Source organism: Scyliorhinus torazame, chromosome 16 (assembly GCF_047496885.1).
Source record: "Scyliorhinus torazame isolate Kashiwa2021f chromosome 16, sScyTor2.1, whole genome shotgun sequence".
NCBI lineage: Eukaryota > Metazoa > Chordata > Chondrichthyes > Carcharhiniformes > Scyliorhinidae > Scyliorhinus > Scyliorhinus torazame.
In genome coordinates, this window is record NC_092722.1 from 49,923,344 (window position 1) to 49,946,747 (window position 23,404).

Here is a 23,404-nt window from a genome sequence, read left to right on the forward strand (position 1 = left end):
TTGATAGTTTAGCCCAGAATTTAGTCTAGAAACATTTGCAGCACGTTGCAAGTAAATACCTAACGCAAGGGAGCAAATGGCTAAATATGAACTGTTTTATTAAAATATGCCACAAACCAAGCCAAGGAATAGACATTTTCCACAAAGAATCTTAAGAATTATACATTTGCAATCAAGCTACTTGCATTTACAGCCATTCATATACTTTGTGTAATTAGAAACAAAGTAACTGAGAATATTTTATAAGTATCACAGTGATTCCATTTTCCTTCACCAAAGTAATTCATCATGATATGCATTAGCCACAACTTTATAACTTATGTTGCATGCTGTGAGCTAGGAATACTACTAAAGGTGTGATATATATTCTAAAATAAATCTAATTCTTAGCTTTATTTAATAGTAATTTTCTCAGGGAAAAAAAAGTTTATTATTATTTTTTTTAAAGCAACATTTCACCCCCCCCCTCAAAGATTGTTGATTCTTTTGTGAGTCCTATTCTAAACTGGTTGGCTCACTCCCCTTTACCACACCTACGTGGTCATTATTTTCAGATATAAGCCTTGGCACAGTGTATCAGATGAGTTGAATTATCGATGAAGTTTGTTGTTAGATCTTGGAAATTCTCAATACTCCTTCACTGCTCTATTCTTCAGTGAATTAATCATATGCAAATAATTTTATGACATAATAGATAAAATCTGAAGGTGTTTTTATATACTGTAGATAATGTGGACCAAAAATAGATTTCTTTTTAAAGTAACATCTGCAATCAAGGAATGCATCACTTGTTGCCTTGCAACTAACTCAGCCCTAAAGAATAATTAAGTGGTTTATGCATTTGGGAAGAGGAAAACTGTTCAAGGTGTAGGATTTAGTAATTGTCAACCCTGCTGGATTGCCAGATTAACCTCCTTTGAAATATTGTATCGGATTTTGTTGTAATGTGTAAATAGCAAATGAAAATGGCTAATTTCCCTTTCCTGTTCAACTCTCACAGCGCTGGTAAACCTGTGCGTAGTAGTTTCATGTGAATCTTTCCTATCTTCAACCAGTTGTTACTCCTTCTCCCTCCAACCCTTTTTTAAAAATTGTTTAGAGCGAGAGGTTTGGGAATTTTTTTTCATAATGCTTGAAGACTTCTTGACAATGGGGAAAATGTGAATGCTTTTGTCTGGTAGGATAAGCAATGCACTGGTTTCCACTTAACATGGCATTGTAATTGAAATGTCTGCAGTAACGTTGAGCATGTTCCAGACCCTTATTTCTCATTAGAGTTCATAAAATGTTGGATTTTTTTTTAAGGTTTGTCATCATTCCAATCTCTGCTGTCGGAGGGAATTTGATACAATTAACTGGTAAACGCACTTATTACTTTCAGAAATACCTCCAGCATCACCCTTTTTAAAGAGACACATTTTCAAGCAAAATAGTTATTTGTTTTTATAAAGGTTGCTATATAATCATTACATAAGAATACAATAAGCTGTGCTTTGGAGTGTCCCATTGCTATGTGCCAGCATTTCTGGAATTCAGTAGATCACATAACATCAAATTAATTTGTGGCTGTCTGCGCAATAGGACTAAGGTATTTGGGGTGCAAGTTTAATACAATCAATCACAATATATAATTATGAGCGAGCTTTATGATGTTTTCTTGTGGTAAGTGCTAAATCCCCATTGTGGCTTTTATAAAATTTATAATCTTTATTGTCACAAGTAGGCTTACATTAACACTGCAGTGAAGTTACTATGAAAAGCTCCTAGTTGCCACATTCTGGCGCCTGTTCGGGCACACAGAGGGAGAATTCAGAATGTCCAATTCGCCTAACAGGTGGGAGGAAACCCACGCAGACACAGGGAGAACGTGCAAACTCCACACATACAATGATCCAAGCCGGGAATCGAACCTGGGACCCGAGAGCTATGAAACAACGGTGCTACCCACTGTGCTACTCTGCTGCCCAATTAGAGTACCCAATTATATTTTTCCATTTAAGTGGCAATTTAGTGTGGTCAATCGACCGAACTCTCACATTTTTGTGTTGTGGGCGTGAAACCCACGCAGAGACAGAGAACGTGCAAACTCCACACACAGTAATCCAGGGCCGGGATCTAACCACTGTGCCGCCCACTCCATTGTACGTTTTAAATATGTTTATAATGTAATATTCCATATTAGAAAAGGAATTTGAATAATACAAAGGTGTAATATTTAATTGTGTATTATTTAAAGTACAAAATGTTTACCTGTTAAGTATTGTTAAGATTTTGCCAATAAAGCACAACAAATCCTTGTTAATTTCTATTAAACTGTAATTTACAAACTAGCTGAAAGCTAGTTTAATAACAGTATAAAATAAATTATTTATCTCCAACCTTTACATAATAACCAGTTATTGATAATCAGCTCTTCGAATCCTATCTTAAACTAAGAATGAATACTGGCTCCAGTTAAGATTATCTTGTGATGTATCAAGTATGAATGACCGTTTCCTAATTTAGTGCACTTTTTACAACTAATGGACTAGATTTACCAAAGTGCTGCGGAATATACAAGTTCACTCAGTTCGAAATGCTCATCTTGCTGTGCATGTAAATACACACTAAACTAGAAGATGAACAAAAGTTAACTACCAATTTCTGACAAAGTTGAAACTGCCCCAGGAAAACTTAAGGCTCAAACAGTTCAAATTGCAGTACATGAAAGGACAATTGGCAGTGTGGCAATTTAGAAGTTAATGGAATATACACAAGTGCTGAATTAATGAGAATTTTTATTGGACAGGTTACCTTTATATCCCTTTATGCATACACACAGAGACGCACACTTTTTCTGTATATTTTTCTTGAGAAAAACCCAATGGGAGCAACATACTGGAATACGAAGTGTTATGAGTAGTGTTCCCAGTCTTCCTGCTACAATTTCCACCAGTTGATTCCAAGCGATATGCAATTATAGTGGCATCCTAAGTAACTGATGGTGAACCTTGTGCTTGGGCCACAGTCAAATTTGGGTTGGGCAGTGGGAGAAAAAAGGAAAGTGCCGAACAGGGTTAAATGTCCTATCCTTGTTTTAGGAAGTCTGGATTTCTGGGTCTGGTGTGTTCTGGATCTGGTGTGTTCTGGATGCTGTTGTCTAACATTCGTCAAAAGTCCCTGAGGCTGAAGAAGAGTCCACAGCTGTAAGCCTGCAGTTTCACTCTCACTTCCAACCCAGTTTCTGCTCTGAGATATTACTAGGACTTGGGTCTAATCTCGGTTATTTTTATGACATGGCCCCCTAAATTTGGGCCCACCTTAGTCCATGAAGGCACATTTTGACTGAGCTGCACCTGTTCATTATCTAAACACTGGTACTCTTACAAAAATCATGCCTCTTAAATTACTGCCATTTTGGTGCTACAATGATTCTGGATATGAATCTCCAAATGCATTTTTAATTAAGTAAAATGCACCATCAGTTTAACCCTATTCTGGTTTTAAATCTCGACATTGAGAACTACAGTGACAGGAGTTATACTGGCAGGAATTGTTAAGTAAAGCCAACAAATATGTTCAACCAGAGTATTTCCACCTTGCCTCAAAGACGCAACAGCAGACTGGTTTGAAGATGATAAAACACCACATACGACAACAGCCGCGTTTCCCATATTAAATCTACTTTCAAAGAAAATAGTGTTTTTAGAAATGGAATTTCTTTTGTTCCATATAACTTATTTAGGGAAAACACTAAATCAACATATCGGTGACTGGAACTCTGAACATAACCCACTCAGTTGCCCCAAGCATGATGCAAGAAAAAAAGGAATAAGATATACCTGATTGATTCTCATCCCACCAAATAATAACTTGCATTGATAAAGCACTTTTAACCTAGTGAAACATTCCATCGAGTTCTGTAACTTCAGTCTCGCTTTCTAAGCAATTTGAATGATGTTAAAGACCTATGGTGCCAGTGGGGGAAACTACTTTTCTCACCACTGATTCACAACTGCGAAAAGCTGCAAGTTGATATATATGTATTCACTTTTGTGTTGGGGAGAGGCAGGTTATATTTTTGCACACTTTCTTGCTGTGCATTATGGACAACATACCACAATAACTTTGATTTCTTCCGGTTAGAGTGCGCTCTCTAATTCTTATATTTGTTTTCTTTTTCTGATTGTGAAATTAACTCATTTAATTCCATTGAAGACCACAATGACATTTCTGCCATGCTATTTCAAAAAAATGTACTTATGAATTTCTTTATATGTACGTTTTAAAAACCTGTCGGGGTGGCTAGTATTTTTCACTCAATTTTGTAATGTTTAACATTATTTTCAGACATGTAATTGTGTAAGTGGTTAGCAGAGAGATAAAAGCAGAAGAAAGGAGCTTCCCAAAGTTTTGCATTGAAAAGTCCTTCAATCCACAGTTCTGCTCTAAGAAAATGCCGTAATAACTGTTAAGTTTTTCATGTACAAAGTTACAAAAATTATCGTGTTCAAGGCTTGAAACTTTGTGGACGAATCTTCATTTCGACTTGTTTCATTGAGTAACTTGAGCCATGCCAGCCATACCATGTGATGCCATCAGAATTTTGGGTATGCTGCCCATGACGATAATAAACGCCATTCAAATTGGAATCTGTGCAGCAGTTATACCAGTAGCCACCTGCAGTCAAAGGGATAAAGAGTTATTGTATAAATTGTTAATATAATTTCTTGGGGGTTAAATATGCAGGGGGGAGGTGAGGGGTTGGTGAGGCAGTAGATAAGGGATAGGAGCAGTAACTTCAAGAAAGTGAATGGTATTTTTCAGTATGTTATTTTTTAAACTTGGCGGTTCACAGCGGTCTTTTCTCGACCCATGCACTTTTTGTAGTGTCATTGTTTCTTTGTAATGTATTCATAGAATCTACTAAATATGGAGAAATCCTGCAATATATATTTACAGTTTTCATAGAATACCAGTGTAATGAATTGCCTGCAGATTTCATGAAAACGTATGGGTTGCAATATGTAACTTAACAGTTCTTTCGTATGGCATTGTAAAAAGTGAATTCTAGTTGCAAGTGTCATGACCCAATCCAGTGAACAAATACATCTGGTTTTCTTTTTGTTTACCTATCGACTCTTACCTTTGCGGAAATGTACACAGTTGTCCACGCACTTGTCGTTGTCTTTGTCCTTTGTGCTGAAGGCAGTGTTGTTGTGGTATCTGAGTGAGTCCCGTCCAGCTGTCCCGTTGTAATTTCCAATGATTAATTTGTAGCTATTCAATTCATTGCTTATTGAAAAGTAATTGTATTCTGCATAACGAGTATGTCCTTCCCAGTCCTGTTGTTGTAGAGGGCAAGTCATTAAACAGTTCACTGACATTGACATATACTGTTGCCATAGTTCATAAAGCAATAGTTCGCTTTAAGCTTGCAGCTTAAATTTAAAAATAAATCTCAATAATACTTGTCCTGCTGTTTCCAATTCCGTTCATTAAATATTTCATTGCAAATAAAACCATAATTTTGGTAAAATATGTAAATGGGAATTCTAATGTTACCTCCATGTCTATCCTGAGTGTACTTGGCTGTCTAGTTAATCGAAAAATGTGTTCATTTCCCAACCAGAAGTCCCCACGGATGTTGCCAAATCCTCGCTTGTACTGTTTCCAGTCACGGTTGAAAGAGCTAAGGCCAGCTTTGCGTCGTTGTATAACAGTCCAGCCACCACCTCCAGTTTCCATGTCACAGTACACCTGAAACAATCCAAATAATTATTTAACGAGGCATGAGGCCTAATCTTGAATGCCAAAGTATTTAGCTAGCTTTTCATTCTTTGATGGTAAGATTTGGAGTCGCATTCAGTAATCCAAACTAGAGTCAGTGTACTTGCAATGGTGTTACAACCTCAAATTGTTTTGATGCATGAGAATTTTTTTTTTTAATTTCCTACTGACCAAGTCCAACGAATACACAATGTATTATAATTGTATATTCACGGTTGAGAAATAAAATAGTTTAAATATTTAAATTAAAAAAAATTTAGAGTACCCAATTATTTTTATCCTGTTAAGGGGCAATTTAGCATGGCCAATCCACCTACCCTGCACATGAGTTGTTGGGGTAAGACCCACGCAGATACCTGGGCAGGCTCTGTTGTTGCTCATATGCAGCTACAGTAATGCATGGAATTTAAACTCTGGGATTCTGAAGCAGTGGTAGTACATATTCACAATTCCAATAAAATTCGGAAGATTTTAAACCAAATTCGTTGTTTGTCAAGATCACCGTAATATAAGATGATATTTTAGTCATCACTGAACAATTCTTACACAAAAGTGACATTCACAAATTAGAAATAATGTAATTTTAGTGGCAGTAAAGCACATTCAAAAGGTAACAAAACTAAAGGAAATTTATTTCAAAAGGCACCTCTAGTTCTGGAGTTCCCAGGAACTCATCTGCAGGTAGCTTGTACACTCCAGTTATTCGATAATTCTTCCGGTACAATGATGTGCAGTCATAAGTAGCATCTGTAGACAAAAGATTAAATATTGCACGACTGCATATATGTAAACAAGATGGGCTGACTAGCCTCTTTCTGTGCCATAGTTTTTCTATGGTTCTACTATTCCAGAATACTTGAGTTTTAAATCAAGCCATTACTGCACTACAGCTACATGAGCAATAATGAGCAGTGGCCTTTCTTGTAATATCTATAAATATTTTTTCCCCCCCACTTTGAGATTCTGTCCCAAATTAGAATAGTAATTGAAACCTACATTTATGTTAGGTACTCGCACTCAAGCAGGAAAATTCCATTTATTCTTTTCCCTGCCGTTGCCTATGAAACTAGATTCAATAGCTACATACTCCCCACCAGTAAGAAAGCATTGAACTGAGTTAAGAATTCATATCATGGTTATTTGTATATCTTTATGATTTGTTAGCTTTGGGTATCTTAGCAAATGCAATATATTGAAGTATTTTTATGTTGTTCCCATGTAGATTTTCTATCCAGTAAATTGGCATTGCTTCAATCTTTCTGAATTAAGCTAACTATTTAGGCTATATTTAACTCTCTTCCACTTTTCCCTTATAGAATTCACAAAAGACCATGGTGGGCCAACGTGTGAGTCCCAAAGCCTAATAATTCTCTGTAGGGTAGTTCCCTCTTGAATATTAGCGGTCTTCACAGTCTACCCAAGGACAATTTGATCTGGATATTCACCACCCTCTGTATTAGTTTAATATAAAATGTACGTTCACCTTGTCCCTTCTGATTTAGGTCCATATATTACTCTTTTTTTCAACATACCTGAAACACTCCCTGCCAATGCTTTGCTTACATTTCCTTTTTGCTGCTGTTTTGAGTTCGGAAAATAACTTTTTCCTAGATGTTTACATTTGAAAAAACGTAAATTTGGTCAAATTTGAGTGACTTGAGTTAAATACTGTTTTCTACTTTCAAAACACAATAAACCAGTGAGCATACCTGACCCTGTTGATGGAGACTATCCAACCACACCAAATTTATAATTTTTATTTATTAACTGCAGCAAATTAGTTTTTTAATCTTTACTAACGCAGGAGCTGTAGCAGTCCAGGTTAGCCCCAATTATCAGTTATTTATTTGCTTCTGGATGTGAAGACAGTGCAAACCCAACTAACATCACACGTAAGCACTTCTAATAAACCCATTTTAATTTCTGTTGACAATTTTGTTTTGATGTAACTGATGCATTAAAGATTTTTGATGATTTTAAAGTTAATTTTGTGAAGATTGTGAGAGCTAGGTTTTATCGACAGCATATGTCAATTGATGCTTTCTAAAATAAAGTTGAAGAGGATGGAAATTTTCATTGTTCTGACACTGTTGAAAGTAGTTTTTCAAGAATGGGTTGGGTAATGTGTTGCACCAGGTGAGTGCATTACTGAGTTCTACAGTTCCAAGATGTAAAGCTTTCTGAAGATAAATCAAATAGTTTCTGCAAAGTATTGTTTATTTGAACTGTTCCCAAAAGAATGGCTCAGTGGACAGAATTGTTGCACGTCAGATGTCCAGAATCTTTGATTTTTTTTATAGCACACAAGGAGGCCATTTGGCCTATCGTGTATGCACTGGCTCTCTGAATGAACGATTTAATTAGTGTTATTCTCCCACTTTCTTCTCATTACTCAGCACATTCCTCCTTGGCAAGAAACAGTCTAATTCCCTTTTGAATGCCTCAATTAACCTGCCTCCACCACACTCTCGGTGCGTCCCAGACCTTAACTCTAAGAACCAATTCAAGTGAAAGTGCAGGACCAGATTGTTCAGTGGACGTTTTGATTAAATCTAAGAAAATGTCATAGATGAGGCAGAGAAAAAGGGCAAATACATTATAGCTTCACGTAATTCTAAGAAAGGTTGGATATAGAGTCCTAGTGTCACCACGGCAGGCATATAAAGACAAACAAAGAACAAAGAAATGTACAGCACAGGAACAGGCCCTTCGGCCCTCCAAGCCCGTGCCGACCATACTGCCCGACTAAACTACAATTTTCTACACTTCCTGGGTCCGTATCCTTCTATTCCCATCCTATTCATATATTTGTCAAGATGCCCCTTAAATGTCCCTATCGTCCCTGCTTCCACTACCTCCTCCGGTAGCGAGTTCCAGGCACCCACTACCCTCTGCGTAAAAAACTTGCCTCGTACATCTACTCTAAACCTTGCCCCTCTCACCTTAAACCTATGCCCCCTAGTAATTGACCCCTCTACCCTGGGGAAAAGCCTCTGACTATCCACTCTGTCTATGCCCCTCATAATTTTGTATACCTCTATCAGGTCTCCCCTCAACCTCCTTCGTTCCAGTGAGAACAAACCGAGTTTATTCAACCGCTCCTCATAGCTATTGCCCTCCATACCAGGCAACATTCTGGTAAATCTCTTCTGCACCCTCTCTAAAGCCTCCACATCCTTCTGGTAGTGTGGCGACCAGAATTGAACACTATACTCCAAGTGTGGCCTAACTAAGGTTCTATGCAGCTGCAACATGACTTGCCAATTCTTATACTCAATGCCCCGGCCAATGAAGGCAAGCATGCCGTATGCCTTCTTGACTACCTTCTCCACCTGTGTTGCCCCCTTCAATGACCTGTGGACCTGTACTCCTAGATCTCTTTGACTTTCAATACTCTTGAGGGTTCTACCATTCACTGTATATTCCCTACCTGCATTAGACCTTCCAAAATGCATTACCTCACATTTGTCCGGATTAAACTCCATCTGCCAACTCTCTGCCCAAGTCTCCAGACAATCTAAATCCTGCTGTATCCTCAGACAGTCCTCATCGCTATCCGCAATTCCACCAACCTTTGTGTCGTCTGCAAACTTACTAATCAGACCAGTTACATTTTCCTCCAAATCATTTATATATACTACAAAGAGCAAAGGTCCCAGCACTGATACCTGTGGAACACCACTGGTCACAGCCCTCCAATTAGAAAAGCATCCCTCCATTGCTACCCTCTGCCTTCTATGGCCTAGCCAGTTCTGTATCCACCTTGCCAGTTCACCCCTGATCCCGTGTGACTTCACCTTTTGTACTAGTCTACCATGAGGGACCTTGTCAAAGGCCTTACTGAAGTCCATATAGACAACATCTACTGCCCTACCTGCATCAATCATCTATATTTGAAACCCAGAAAGAAAAACACATTCCATGCTCAAATAATACTATTTTGCCCTACAGGTTCTTGACACTAATTATAACAAATTAGTTTTATCTGTGATTATTGCCAGTGTTGAAATGGCTGATTTGGACTCGGGTATCAGTTGAGTTACTGCAGTTGGCCTTTAGACTCCTGGGTTAGAAAGGGCAAACATCAGCTATGATTCCTGTTTCTTACCACTATCCTTTTGAAAACACTTCCATGAATTTGACATCAGGATCAGGCTCTGGCCAACAAGACACTTGATAATTTCTATGATTCTTGTGTTATGGGTCAGGGTTTACAGAACCCCAAAGTGTTTCATGGAGTTCAACCGACCCACAACTTTTAATAGATTGTGGTGTGGGAAGCACACGGCGTACTCTCCAGGTGTTATACAGCAGAAATGGACAAGTGGTTTTTAAAACAAAACAATGTTTATGCTATGAACTCAAGTTAACATTTTAAAAACAAACATTGAATATCTTAACACCCATTACTTCAAAGATAACCCCAAAAGACTGCAACACTAAATAATCCTTCAAACTGTTCCTTTAAACATCCAAAAGACTTCAAACCTTCAGAAATAGGAGAACATTAGGTTACATTCAATATATTTATAGTCTTTGGATTGTAGAAATCAACAGACCAACTCTGTGTTTCTTCATGCAGCTCACAGCAAAACACACAGACACTCGCAGCTGCATTCTCAAACTGAAACTCAAAAAGCAGAAGTGAGCTCAGCTCCCCCCACCCTCTGCCATCACTTCAGTAATATGATCAGCTCCATTTCTTAAAGGTACATTGCTTAAACATCCATTTCTTAAAAGTACTCTCACATGACACCTCCCCCCCCCAAAAAAAACCCATCAACTTCAAGATGGTTTCATTTTTCACCTTTGCACCATCAATTCAGAAATGCACACAGTAAAAACCCTTTACCGGTTCAAAAAAACAACACACGCAAACAGGTATAATAATATAGTCCATTTTTTTTTTTTCGTTCTTCCTCCAACCGAAATCCTTCTCGATTGACGGTCTCTTTAAACAAGAAAGTCTCTGCACGATCCATCCATTCCTCTACGCCTCGTCATTTCTCTTTAAAGTTAGATACTTCAGTTCAATCTGATTGCAGAGTCCCTTGTAATTCTCCAACACAGGAGCATTGGTTATCACAGCTTTCAGGCCGTCAAATGCCTGTTGAAAGTCCACTGTAATTTTCGACGTTTCTTCAGCAAGTCCATCAGTGGAGCAACCACGCTACAAATCTTTTGCACAAAGGTTCGATCAAATCCACTCATGCCAAGAAATCGAATTATTTCCCGTCGTGTCGAGGGTATCGGAAACTCCCCAATAACTTTCGTTTTCACATCCCGTGGGACCAATTGACCCTGTCCGATTGTATGGTCAGGGAAAGTGACTTGGGCTTAACCAAATTCACTTTTGGCTAGGTTTATCACCAATCCCGCCTCCTGAAGTTGATCGAATAACTCCATAAGATGTTTTAAATGTTCTTTCCATGTCTGCCTGAAAACTACCAGATCATCAATATATACCGCACAATTGGGTAATCCTGAAACGACTGTATTAGTTAACCGTTGAAATGTGGCTGGGGCCTTTTTCATGCCAAATGGTATAACTTTGAATTGGTATATACCATCTGGAGTCACAAAAGCTGAAATCTCCTTCGCCCTTTCAGATAAAGGTACCTGCCAGTAACCTTTAAGTAAATCCAGTTTGGAAATAAAAGCGGATTGTCCCACTTTCTCAGTGCAATCCCCCAAACATGGGATAGGGTAAGAGTCCATTCTTGTAACTCCATTCACCTTTCTATAGTTCACACACAACCGTTGGGAACCGTCTGGTTTAGGTACTATCACGATGGGTGAGCTCCATTGGCCACAACCCACTTCAATGATGCCATTTTTAAGCATACTCTCAATCTCTTTGTTAACCTGTGCCAATTTTAAAGGATTAAGTCTATATGGATGTTGTTTGATAGGAACAGCATTTCTCATATCTACATCATGTATAGCCATTTTAGTACTTCCCAATTTATCTCTACACACTTGCCCATGTGATATCAATAACTCTTTCAGGTCAGTTTGTTTTTCCTCTGGAAGGTAACTTAACAATTCATCCCAATTTTTAAGAACATCCTCATTTTCCAATTTAATTTAAGGTATGTCAAATTCACAGTCATCTGGATTTGGTTTGTCACTTTGAGTTAGAATCATTAAAACCTCCTTTTTTTCTCCTTCCCTTTCAAAGTACCTTTTAAGCATATTCACATGACACACTCGGTGAGTCTTCCTTCTATCTGGTATTTTTAACTACATAATTCACCTCACTTAATTTCCTTTCAATCTGATACAGTCCACAAAACCTAGCTTTTAAAGGCTCCCCTACCACTAGTGTAACAGCACTAAACTTTATCTCCACTGGCAAAACTACGAACTTTGGATTTCTTGTCCGCTACCCGTTTCATCACATTTTGTGCAACTTTCAAATGTTGTCTAACCAATTCACCTGCTCTATTTAATGGTTCCCTCAAATTCATAAGTGTAATCCAATAGTGTAATTTCCGATTTCTCACCCACCATTTTTTCTTGAATCAATTTAAGTGGTCCTCTTACCTCATGACCACAAATTAGTTGAAAAGGACTAAATTTGGTTGACTCTTTAGGTGCATCCCGAATTGCAAACAGTACGAATGGAATTCCTTTATCCCAATCCTCTGGATAATCTTGACAATAAGCCCTCAACATTGTCTTTAATGTCTGATGCCACTTTTCTAACGCTCCCTGCGATTCTGTATGGTACGCAGTTGATTTAAATTGTTTTATTCCTAAGCTATCCATAACTTCTTTGAATAACTTTGAAGTAAAATTTGATCCTTGATCCGATTGAATTTCTGTGGCTAGTCCATATCTAGTAAAGAATTTAAGTAACTCCTCCACAATCTTTTTAGCTGTAATATTACGTACTGGAATAGCCTCTGGAAACCTAGTAGACACATCCATTATAGTCAAAAGATATTGATTCCCACTTTTTGTTTTAGGAAGCGGTCCTACACAATCAACGAGGACCCTTGTAAAAGGTTCCTCAAATGCTGGAATGGGTATTAAGGACGCTGGTTTTATCACTGCTTGAGTTTTCCTTATCCCCAAATGACCTCCCACTGGTACCTCATGTGCCACTCGCAACACCTCCTTTCTATACCCTACCGGCAATACTACTTGATGAACTTCTGCCCACTTTTCATCCGCCTGCATATGTACAGGTCTCCATTTTCTCATCAAGACATCATTTTTACGGTAATAACACTCTGGTATACTCTCAGATTCCTCTTCCGTATATGCTTTCTGATATATCTGTTTCATTTCTACATCTTTCTGTTGTAACTCCGCCAATTTTCCTGAACTAAAAATATCCGCCTCATCCTCCAACTGTTCTTGTTCATTTTCAACCATCTGATCAAAAATCGTTTCTGCTAATTGCACTTCCACTTCATCTTCACTCTTTGATTTCTCCTCTTGTCTTAACCTGTGACTTTGCGACCTTGTTACTACACAATCCAGAAAAATCCCAGTATATTCGTCCTTCAACACTTCAGTTGTCTGATTTTACACTGGCTTATCAACCACAGTAGGCATCACTCCCACCTGCGATCCAGCTATATCATTACCCAAGATAAACTGTATTCCTGGACAAGATAGTTTCTCTATTACTCCACTTCACCACTCTTCACTGGACTTTCCAACCGTACCTTATATAATTGAAAATGAAATGAAATGAAAATCGCTTATTGTCACAAGTAGGCTTCAAATGAAGTTACTGTGAAAAGCCCCTAGTCGCCACATTCCGGCGCCTGTTCGGGGAGGCTGTTACGGGAATTGAACCCTACTCATCTCACACTGAATTCTACATATCACCTTTTCTGGCAACATTCTTCCCAAACTACATAATTCCTCATCTCTTACCATTAAAGATTGCCTAGCTCCTGTCTCTCTTAGAATTGTGCCTTCTTTACCTGCTCCTCCTGATACACATGAGTAAACTTTACCCACACAAGTAAATTCTTTAAAGACATCTGGCACCTTCTTATCAATTACTTCTTGAACAGGCTGTACAATCGTTTGCACCTCCTTCACTTCCCTTGGGCTTTCATTTACCACTCTAACAAACCCCACTGTCTTATCCTGTTTTACTACATCAGCCTTACCAGTGCTTTTCTTCAACCACCAACACTGTGACTTTACATGGCCTAGTTTATTACAGTGAAAACATTTGAAACTTTTCATTTCTCTTCCACCCTCCTGGATTTCTTTTTAAATCTGAGGTACACTCTCTTTATTATCTCCCATCAGATCACCTTTCCCTTTACCAGTTGAATATTTCTTATGTCCCCAATTTCTATCCCTCACCGGCTGAAACTGATGTCGGAAACCAAGCCTTGATTTATGAACTAATTCATAATCATCTGCCATTTCTGCTGCTAATCTCGCAGTTTTAACCCTCTGCTCTTCCACATGAGTGCTCACTACATCAGGAATTGAATTTTTAAACTCCTCCAAAAGTATAATTTCTCTGAGAGCTTCATACGTTTGGTCTATTTTCAAAGCCCTTATCCTCCTATCAAGATTACTCTGAGCCTTTCAAATTCCATGTATGATTGACCAAATTATTTCCTTAAATTTCTAAACCTTTGTCTATAAGCTTCAGGCACTAGCTCATATGCACCTAAGATGGATTTTTTTCACCTCCTCATACGTTTCAGATACCTCCTCCGGTAGTGATGTAAACACTTCACTAGCTCTACCTACCAGCTTTGCTGGAATCAGTAATACCCACATGTCCTGTGGCCATTTCATTTGTTTAGCTACCTTCTCAAATGAAATGAAAAAGGCTTCTACCTCCTTCTCGTCAAACCTTGACAATGCTTGGACATACTTAAATAGATCCCCGCCACGTCTTCGACTATGATGCTCTGTCTCACTATCCTCATCTGTCTGACTATCCTCATCAATCTCATCCAACTGTATATTTCCCTTTGCGTCTGCCAATTTTAACTGATTTTCATGTTTCATAGCCATTTTATGAAATTCAAACTCTCTCTTTTTTTCCCTCTCCTCGCTATCTCTTTCTTTGTTTCTTTCTTCTCTCGCCTTTTCTTTTTCCTCTCTATCTCTTTCTTTCTTTATTTCTTCTCTCTCCTTTTCTTTTTCTCTCATTGCATATTCAAGCTGCTTTAATTCTTTTTCATGTTCAAATTGCTTAATCTGCAACTGGAGCTTTGCCATTTCTAATGAGTCAGAATGTATCTCAGGCTAAATTAAATGCTCAGCTACCGTGGTAAGTACCTCAACTTTTCGCATATTGCCAGGCAATGTTAACTGCAATGCTTTTGCCATATCTAACAGTCTGCTTTTAGTCTCTGTCCGTAAGGTATTGTGTGTTACCGTGTTCACCCCCAAAAACTCCTGAGCCTCTGAAAGAACCATTGTCCACAACACACTCCCCACTTAAACTAAAATACCACACCTGAAAAGCAACCACAATATGCTCACCCCTCACTGTCTTTAAGTTTGTTAAGCCAATCCAATCGATAGATTTTGATCCCCCTCGAGCCCCCAATTCTTATGGGTCCGGGTTTACAGAACTTCAAAGTGTTTCATGGAGTTCAACTGACCCACACCTTTTAATAGATTGCGGTGTGTACTCTCCAGGTGTGATACAGCAGAAATGGACAAGTGGTTTTGAAAACAAAACAATGTTTATAACCCCAAAAGACTGCAACACAAAATAATCCTTCAAACTGTTCCTTTAAACATCCAAAAGACTTTAAACCTTCAAAAATAGAAGAACATTAGGTTACATTCAATATATTTATAGTCTTTGGATTGTAGAAATCAACAGACCAACTCTGTGTTTCTTCATGCAGCTCACAGCAAAACACACAGACACTCCCAGATGCGTTCTCAAACTGAAACTCAAAAAGCAGAAGTGAGCTCAGCTCCCCCCACCTACTGACATCACTTCAGTAATATGATCAGCTCCATTTCTTAAAGGTACATTGCTTAAACATCCATTTCTTAAAGGTACTCTCACATGACACTTGTATGAAATATGGGTGCTTGGGCCAGGTACTGAAGATCTACTCGTGAAAGTGGGACCATATCCTCATAAGAGGCAGTTCCTGTGGCAAAGAAAATGAAAACATAATTTTCAAGTTATTGAAACCTTTTGGGAGGGCTTTTCAGTTATAAAATAATAGCTTGACTGGAGGTAATTATATATTCATCCCATTATTGTATTGGTTTCTGGCTGCAGTGCCATGGAGATGGATTTTGATTTTCACTGGTCGCAACATAATCAAGGCCCTTTTTGTTTTGAATTCAAGCAGTCTCTTGTATTTTCATATGATAAATGTAGTTGAAAGGAACTAATGCGGCTGTCTTGTAGAAGGTAGTAATAGGTGGAAACTGAATTGTGCTCCATGTATGAACTTGTGTTTACATAGCTGACGTTCTTTTGCCTGCTCAGTAACGGGACTACTCTGCGCATGGTCCACAGAATACGGTATTAATTCTAATTAGAAGCCGATGTGTTTCAATAAGATGTGGAATTTGGTGTATTACATTTTATGTCATTGGAAATGTCTTGAGTTTTATCTGGGGGGGGGGGGGGGGAGTATATAGTTTGGTTGTTGTGTCCCCCCCGCCCCCCCCAAAAAAAATTAGCTTTTTCAGTATAAAGTAATAGAAAGTCCTTTGAGAACTTGCTAAGTTGAATCAACAGCTGGATGTTTCTTGAGGCAGTCTGCATGGATTATTACATGCTATGGTCAGTCTGGAGTCATATGGTTTAACAAAGCCTGTAGTGATTTATTTAGACCACTTGATTGCATCTTAATGAAAACAGTATCTAAGGCTTGTGGGTAGCTGGGTCTTTTTGCCTTTCATAATATTCACAATTTCTTCATTGTTCCATCTGCATGAATCGTTTCTTTTTATAATTATAACTAAGGCTTGAGATGTAGGAATCAAATTACATAGAACATATTTTATTCAGATCTGTATTGACCAAGTAATGTGTTTGTTTTAGTACTGTAAACCTACATTGATTGAAACTTAATGTCAGCAAAATGGAATTCTACTCTCTCTAAAGGCCAATGTGATGGCCCCATTTTTCCTATCCTTAAATAAGTATCTTTTTAGGTTTTACTTTTGCCTCTTGTTTTTCTCATCTTCCACTGGAGCCCATCTCCTGCTGATTATGGATCCAGAGCTGATGAGCAACTTTCCGTGTCCTAATGAAGTGACCATACTTAGCACTGCTGCCTCACCGCCAGGGACCCAGTTTCAATTCTGGCCTTGGGTGACTGTGTGGAGTCTGCACATTTTCCGCGTGTATGTGTGGGTTTCCTCCGGGTGCTCAGGTTTCCTCCCACAGTTCAAAGATGTGCAGATTAGGTGGATTGGCCATGCTAAATTTGAGTGTCCAAAAGTGAGGTGGGGTCTCTGGGATGGGAGAATGTGCCTAGGTCGGATGATATTTCAAAGGGTCAGTGTAGACTCGATGGGCCAAATGGCCTCTTCCTTCGCTGTAAGGATTCTATGATTCTACTTCATGCATGAAGCTGGACAGTAAGACCTGTTGGCAGGCTCTTCAGTGACCAACCATGTCATCGATGAGCCTGTCCCTGACTTCAAATAAATAGTTTTTAATTTCCTTTAATAGAATTATTTTGTAACTTCAGGTTTCTGCCATCTGCATCCCCAAGAGTGTGGTTTATTGGATGTTATAATTTGCAGAATAAAAAGTATAAATTGTAATAGTTACACTTTTAAAATGTTTTCTCTTTTTAAAATTTCGATGCATTCTTCATCTGTTGAACATAAGTCAACTGTGAAATCTTTATTCATGTTTCACTCCGATGACGTTAAAATTTCTTGGGTGTTAAAAAAGTTCTTGCTGACTGATATGTTTGCAATAACTGGACAAACAATTCAACACCATTTGTATTGCAAACATCATGCATCTTCACAGCGCCAGGAATGCCAGGTTTGATTCCCGGCTTGGGTCACTGTCTGTGCGGAGTCTGCACGTTCCCCCCTGTGTCTGTGTGCGTTTCCTCTGGGTGCTCCGGTTTCCTTCCACAAGTCCCAAAAGACATGGTTGTTAGGTAAATTGGACATTCTGAATTCTCCTGCAGTATACCCGAACAGGCACCGGAGTGTGGCGACTAGGGGATTTTTACAGTAATTTGTGACAATAACGATTATTATTATACAGTAGGGGCACCTTCCTCCCCAAGGATATCTTTACTATAGGGAAGGATATTTTATATTTGAGAAATGACAAACTGATTTGCTCAGTGTGGCATTCTGTGTCTAAATGCAGCTTCAGAACAACCAGAAAAAAGCCCAAGATATCAAGTCTGTTTTCCATACATTTTGCCTAAATTATTGCAGCCCAGTGCTGGTTGAAAATAACACCGATGCAGAGCAATATTGTCCTAATTTAAAACAGAATTTGCCAAATGGCTAAGTAGCTTTGACAAAGTAAGATTGTGTTAGATTGATTAAATGATTTTAAGATTGAATTTGATGTTACTTTTGCAATTACTTTTGTAATTCAACGACTTATTTAAGAGAAACACATGTGTCATTTCCCATACAGCAAAGTACCATGTGCAACAATGGCATGAATGACTATTAATTAATTTTGGTGATATTGGTTGAGGGAAAATGTTGGCCAGTACATTAAACAAACTTTCTGCTTTGGAAGGAGTGCTGTGGGATCTTTTGCATCCGCCTGAACAGATGGATGGAAACTTGCTTTAACATCTCACTTGATAAATGACACCCATGACAGTGCAGCAATTATGCGGTAATGCATGAATGTGTCAGCCTAGTCTTGGAGTTGGGTTTGGATCTGCAACTTTCTGACTGAGGCAAGAGCACGATTATTGACCCAAGCTGATAGTTTCATACTAATTTATTGCAGTCAATGAGACAATTGGATTTTCAACCGTGGTAGCCCGAAGTGTAAACAACCTAGCACTTTAAAGAAACAGGTTGTGAAAACTTGTGAAAATGTGGATCTATAAATGCTGTTGGGTTAAGGTCATCGCTTTCAGTGGACAGAATCGATAGGGAAGATTCTTGAACTCTGGGCCTCCGTATTTCACAGCAGAGTCTAGTGTATCAATAGAAAATGGACTCACACCGTAGAATGTAAAAGGGGGAGGTAGTCACTGGATTTGTTTTTTCAAAATCTGAACAAAAATCCAATAACTAGAGTACCTCACTTGATTCTCTTTCTCACTGCTGTTGAGTTTAGGAAATGTGGGAAATGGGACCCTCTCATCCATGGTTTCTGATTATGACTGAATAGCAAAGGTATGCCATGTGGTCTGCTTCACCAGCAGGTGAGAATTTAAGACTGCTGAGGTTTCTTGGCTGATTTGACTAGGTGTCTGATAGAATCATGTGAAACACGCACTCAGGCTCTCTGAATGGAATGTGAGAGTTCTTTCCGTGGACTCCAGCTACGTGATGCAAATGTGAGCTGCAAGTGATCTGTTAAAACTGCAGCTGTACAGACAAGAACTGGCAGGCATGATTTCTATTTTGAGACTGGAAGTAGAGAGAACACCTCTCCTCGGTGGAGTTGAAATTCACAATAATTTGTAGTTTCACAATGACCTCTCAAAACCTTGAGAATATATTCTACCTTAGAAGAATCCCTAGTGAATGAATGGAAAAGATAGATCTTGACCATTAACTTCAATACAATCTTGATTCACCAGTTACGTTATTTATTTTGTTAAACACACTACGATCATATCTTACCACTTCCTCCCAGCCCCCCGCCTCTACTTTACAAATATAGCAGAGGTGGGGCAAGGCTTGCTGTGCAACTTTAAATTGAAAGTCCACATAAATTCAGTCATGACATTAAAATGTGATTAAAAATTTTGTTATTTCTTCATATGAGGAGACTGTTTATCCTGTAAAAATACAGCACTAATAAAAGATTAAAAGAACAAACTTAAATGTTGGTCGTCCCTTTGTGTCCCCACTATTGCAGTTGATCAGAAAAATCTTGTAATTTTGAAATCAAAACAAATGTGATTATTGCAGCTTTCAAGTGCATTATGTGATAACATTTTTTTGAGATTTCTGAAATGTTGCTGTCTGTTTAGATTGGCATAGATATTTTGTGCTGAAACAGACTGTAGTTTGAACATAATAGAACTTGGGTATAATCAATTTAATCAACCTATTGCTGTAGTTCTACAGTTGCTTTTAATAGTTCCACTTAATGCACCATTTGCTTAAATATGTTGTGATTTCATAAACAATATGTTTGAAGAAACAATAGGTTAGTATATGAAACAAAATCAGCATTTTCAACAAGTTAGAAAATTCATTAAAATATATATTCCTTAGCCTTGTTTAGTAGGTCTTTGTAGAAAGAAAATGTCATTAAATGGAGTCTGATAATCGAGTAATGAAAAGTAAAAGAGAAAATGAAAATGAAAGTGGCCTTAATATCAACAGAAACATTTTAAACGTTTTGCCAAACTTAATTGGGGTAAGTGGGTTCAGAGGCACTTACATTTTTTGGAGAAGGATGATTGTGATTTTCAGTTCAACTATGATGCCTGATTTATTCTTTTTCAACCATTTTCCACATAATTGAGAGTTTTCCAAATTATTTATGAGTTTCAGTGGGATCTCGCTCAAGAAAATTGGGAATACCCGGAGCAGTTTATACAGCTGTGTTTTATTAAGTGGAAATTTGGCTTTCACTTGTCAAACTTTGTTAGATAATGCTCCTGTGAAGTCCCATGCAATGCTTTACTGTGTTAGAGGGGATCTACAAATGCACGTTGTTGTTCGTCACTGATTAATGTTAACTGTTTCATCATAATACTGAAATAGTAATGTGAAGGTTTATCTTTCTGCTTAATTTTAGCTGAAAAGAAATACAAGTAATTGTTTTCAAACTGAATGTTTTTTAATACTTCTGCAAATGTCAAACCACCTTTTAAAACTTGCATTTAAATGCTATTGATTGCCTCTGTTTATGCACACAATCCCTAATGTTGTGCAAATACATTTAATCACATCTTCCTTTCAATCCCTCCCTTACCTGTTGATATCTGTGTAACTGTTTGAGCTGCCTGAAGCTGAATAATATCTATCCGATTGTTCACTTCAGAGTATTTTCCTTCAGCTTCTGTAATGCGAGATTCAATCTGCCGATAGCCATTTTCCACTTCCATCATCTGCATGACAACGTTTATCCAGTCGGTCTCCTGTTTCCCACTGAGCTCAGTAAGAATGCTGGTCAGGTTGGCCACCTGGATCTTCAGCTCTTTCAGATCATCACAGCAGGTGATGAGCTTCAGAATGTTCACTCCTCCAGCAATTCCCCTTCTCCGAGGTGTTTTCTGAACCCTGCTGCAACCCGGAGGAACATTGCAGAGCAGCAAAATGAGTGAAAGAAGCCAGAGGAAAATCTTGACTGGCATCTTTTCAAATTAATAAATCTACAAAACTACTATCTTTGTGTTCGAAACACTTCCCACTTTGGATTACTTTTCTGAAACCTTAACTGAACTAGTAATCTATCAGCTACTTTGTCAGAATATTTTAAAGTTATTTTTAGAAGTTCAGAATAGTTAGAAGGATGTTGTTGAAATATATTCCTCTTGCACACTTCATCCACTGAATATGGAGACTTGCTAAGTTGAAGAATTCCCGCAGTGTCCTTTTCAGAAAAATGTAAGCAGTCTTAAAAACAGCCCAGGCGCAGCATCTTAAATATCAAATGCATCTGTAGTCTGTGCCCCTCCCATTCACTGCACACATGGCAAGCTCCTCCCTCTCCATCAATTAACCTCAGGTGCTGACAGGAATGTGGGCTGGAGCTTTCTTTTGGGAGAAGGATGTCTTTTGTTTAAGGTTTGATCAACAAAGGACGTCCCAGTCCTGTCAACTTTTCCTGATATCAGATTACCAGGGGAGGAAGACAGCACCAGATTGTGCACTAGTTCCCCTTTTCCTATAGATACATGCTGTGGTGAGTTAAAATACTAATCAATGCTATTGATACAGTTGGGGAATATTTTGCTCTCAAATGTTCATGTTTCTCTTGGTTGGGTTTCACGATTAGTTTTTTAAACGTAAAATCTATTATATCCTGTTAGAATAAATATTTTTTTGCTAAGTACTCCCACAAATAACAAAAGTCAGCGGCTTTTCATTTTTGTGATTGCCTTGATGTGATTGCTTTAAACTGCATTAAAATACATGAAACTGACATACTGTTTCACTTACCTCTACTTGTGCAGCTGATATACATTTTATTGAGGTTAGGCACAACATGTGACTCATGTGCTGCAGATGTATCCTGCAGTCGTCAAATGTAACCGGAATACGAATATGTAAAATAGGAGCAGAAGGTCATTCTGCTCCTCAAACCAGCTCCACCATTCATTAAGATCATGTCTGATCGGTTTGTGTTTCGAGTTTCACATTCCTATCCCCTGATAACCTTTGATTCCCTTCCCTAGCAATAATCTATCCATGGCTGCCTTTAAAAATATTCTTTTGCACCACTTCCACTACCTTCTGACGCAGAGTTCCAAAGTCTCTCAAATCTGAGAGAAAAGAATTCTCCTCATCTCTGCCGTATAAACATTATAGGGTGACCCCCCCCCCCCCCCCATATTATTGGGATGACCCCTAATTTTAAAACCGTTTTGGATTCACCCTCAAGTGGATACATTCTTTTCATGTCCACCTTGTCAAGAGCATTCAGGACCTTATCAAGTCACCCCTCACTCTTCTAATCTCCAGTGGTAATCAGCCTAGCCTGTCCTTATAAGGCAACCTGCTCATTCCAGGTATCAATCAAGTAAACCTCCTCTGAACCGCCTCCAATGCATTTACATCCTTTATTATTCTTACAATACACATATTGTCACATCCTAAAATAATAAATAAATAATCTATTATTGTCACGAGTAGGCTTACATTAACACTGCAATGAAGTTACTGTGAAAAGCCCCTAATCGCCACATTCCGGCGCCTGTTTAGGTATACGGAGGGGGAATTCAGAAAAAAACGCCACACAGTATTCGAGATGCGGTTTTGCTAATGCCCTGTAAAACTGATGCATTACATCCATACTGTTATGTTCAATTCCTTTATGCTCAAAATGGTGCTTTTAGTTTCATTTTGTGGCTCATTTCACATATTCAACTGAAATTAGATAAACTACTTTACAGTAACATTACAAACATGAAATTGAAGCTAGCTTTAAGATACTCAAGTTACAGTTCAGCAATTCACCAGACTTACATATGGATCTAGTTGTGTTTGGTGCCCAACTTTCATTCTGCCGTTTGGAAACTTAACTGATAATCCTCCATACACATGCCTCTCCCACTACACCTGGCAGAGGCAACATCATGAAGGTTAAGTACACTTGGGGAGGGACTAAGCAGAGTCATTTATCTCTGGTTATATAGTGCACATACAAGAAGGATGAGGAAGAAGTACTGTTATGGAATATCTTCATTGAACTTTTTTCCTTACCCCTCTTGCATGTGTTCCATAACCAAAAATACTACTACTCTTAATATTTTTTATTCACATCTCTCCTGCCACTTCCAAGGCCCAAGTTAATCCAGTTGAAATACTC

General features: G+C 38.3%; 2 protein-coding genes across 5 annotated transcripts in view; one reads left to right on the top strand and one right to left on the bottom strand.

The window, feature by feature from the left end:
• The window catches only part of mtor (mechanistic target of rapamycin kinase), a 436,061-nt gene that overhangs the window by 152,934 nt on the left and 259,723 nt on the right, over nucleotides 1–23,404 (top strand). The gene's annotated exons all lie outside the window — the stretch shown is intronic.
• angptl7 (angiopoietin-like 7) lies at nucleotides 74–21,529 on the bottom strand. The gene is made up of 5 exons (XM_072478469.1): nucleotides 20,846–21,529; nucleotides 6,416–6,516; nucleotides 5,545–5,739; nucleotides 5,126–5,324; nucleotides 74–4,659 (listed from the first exon to the last, which is right to left on the bottom strand). Exons 1-5 carry the CDS (start codon nucleotides 21,225–21,227, stop codon nucleotides 4,490–4,492), a joined length of 1,047 nt encoding a protein of 348 aa, XP_072334570.1. The 5' UTR covers nucleotides 21,228–21,529; the 3' UTR covers nucleotides 74–4,489.

Bases quoted from the DNA above. Each gene is read 5' to 3' on its own strand.
- angptl7 (XM_072478469.1), bottom strand. From the start codon at position 21,227: ATGCCAGTCAAGATTTTCCTCTGGCTTCTTTCACTCATTTTGCTGCTC. The intron at 6,517-20,845 runs GTAAGGGAGGGA...TTTTGTCTACAG, and splicing joins AGTTACACAGATATCAACAG to ATGCTACTTATGACTGCACA. The intron at 5,325-5,544 runs GTAACATTAGAA...CTACAACAACAG, and splicing joins CACTCAGGATAGACATGGAG to GACTGGGAAGGACATACTCG.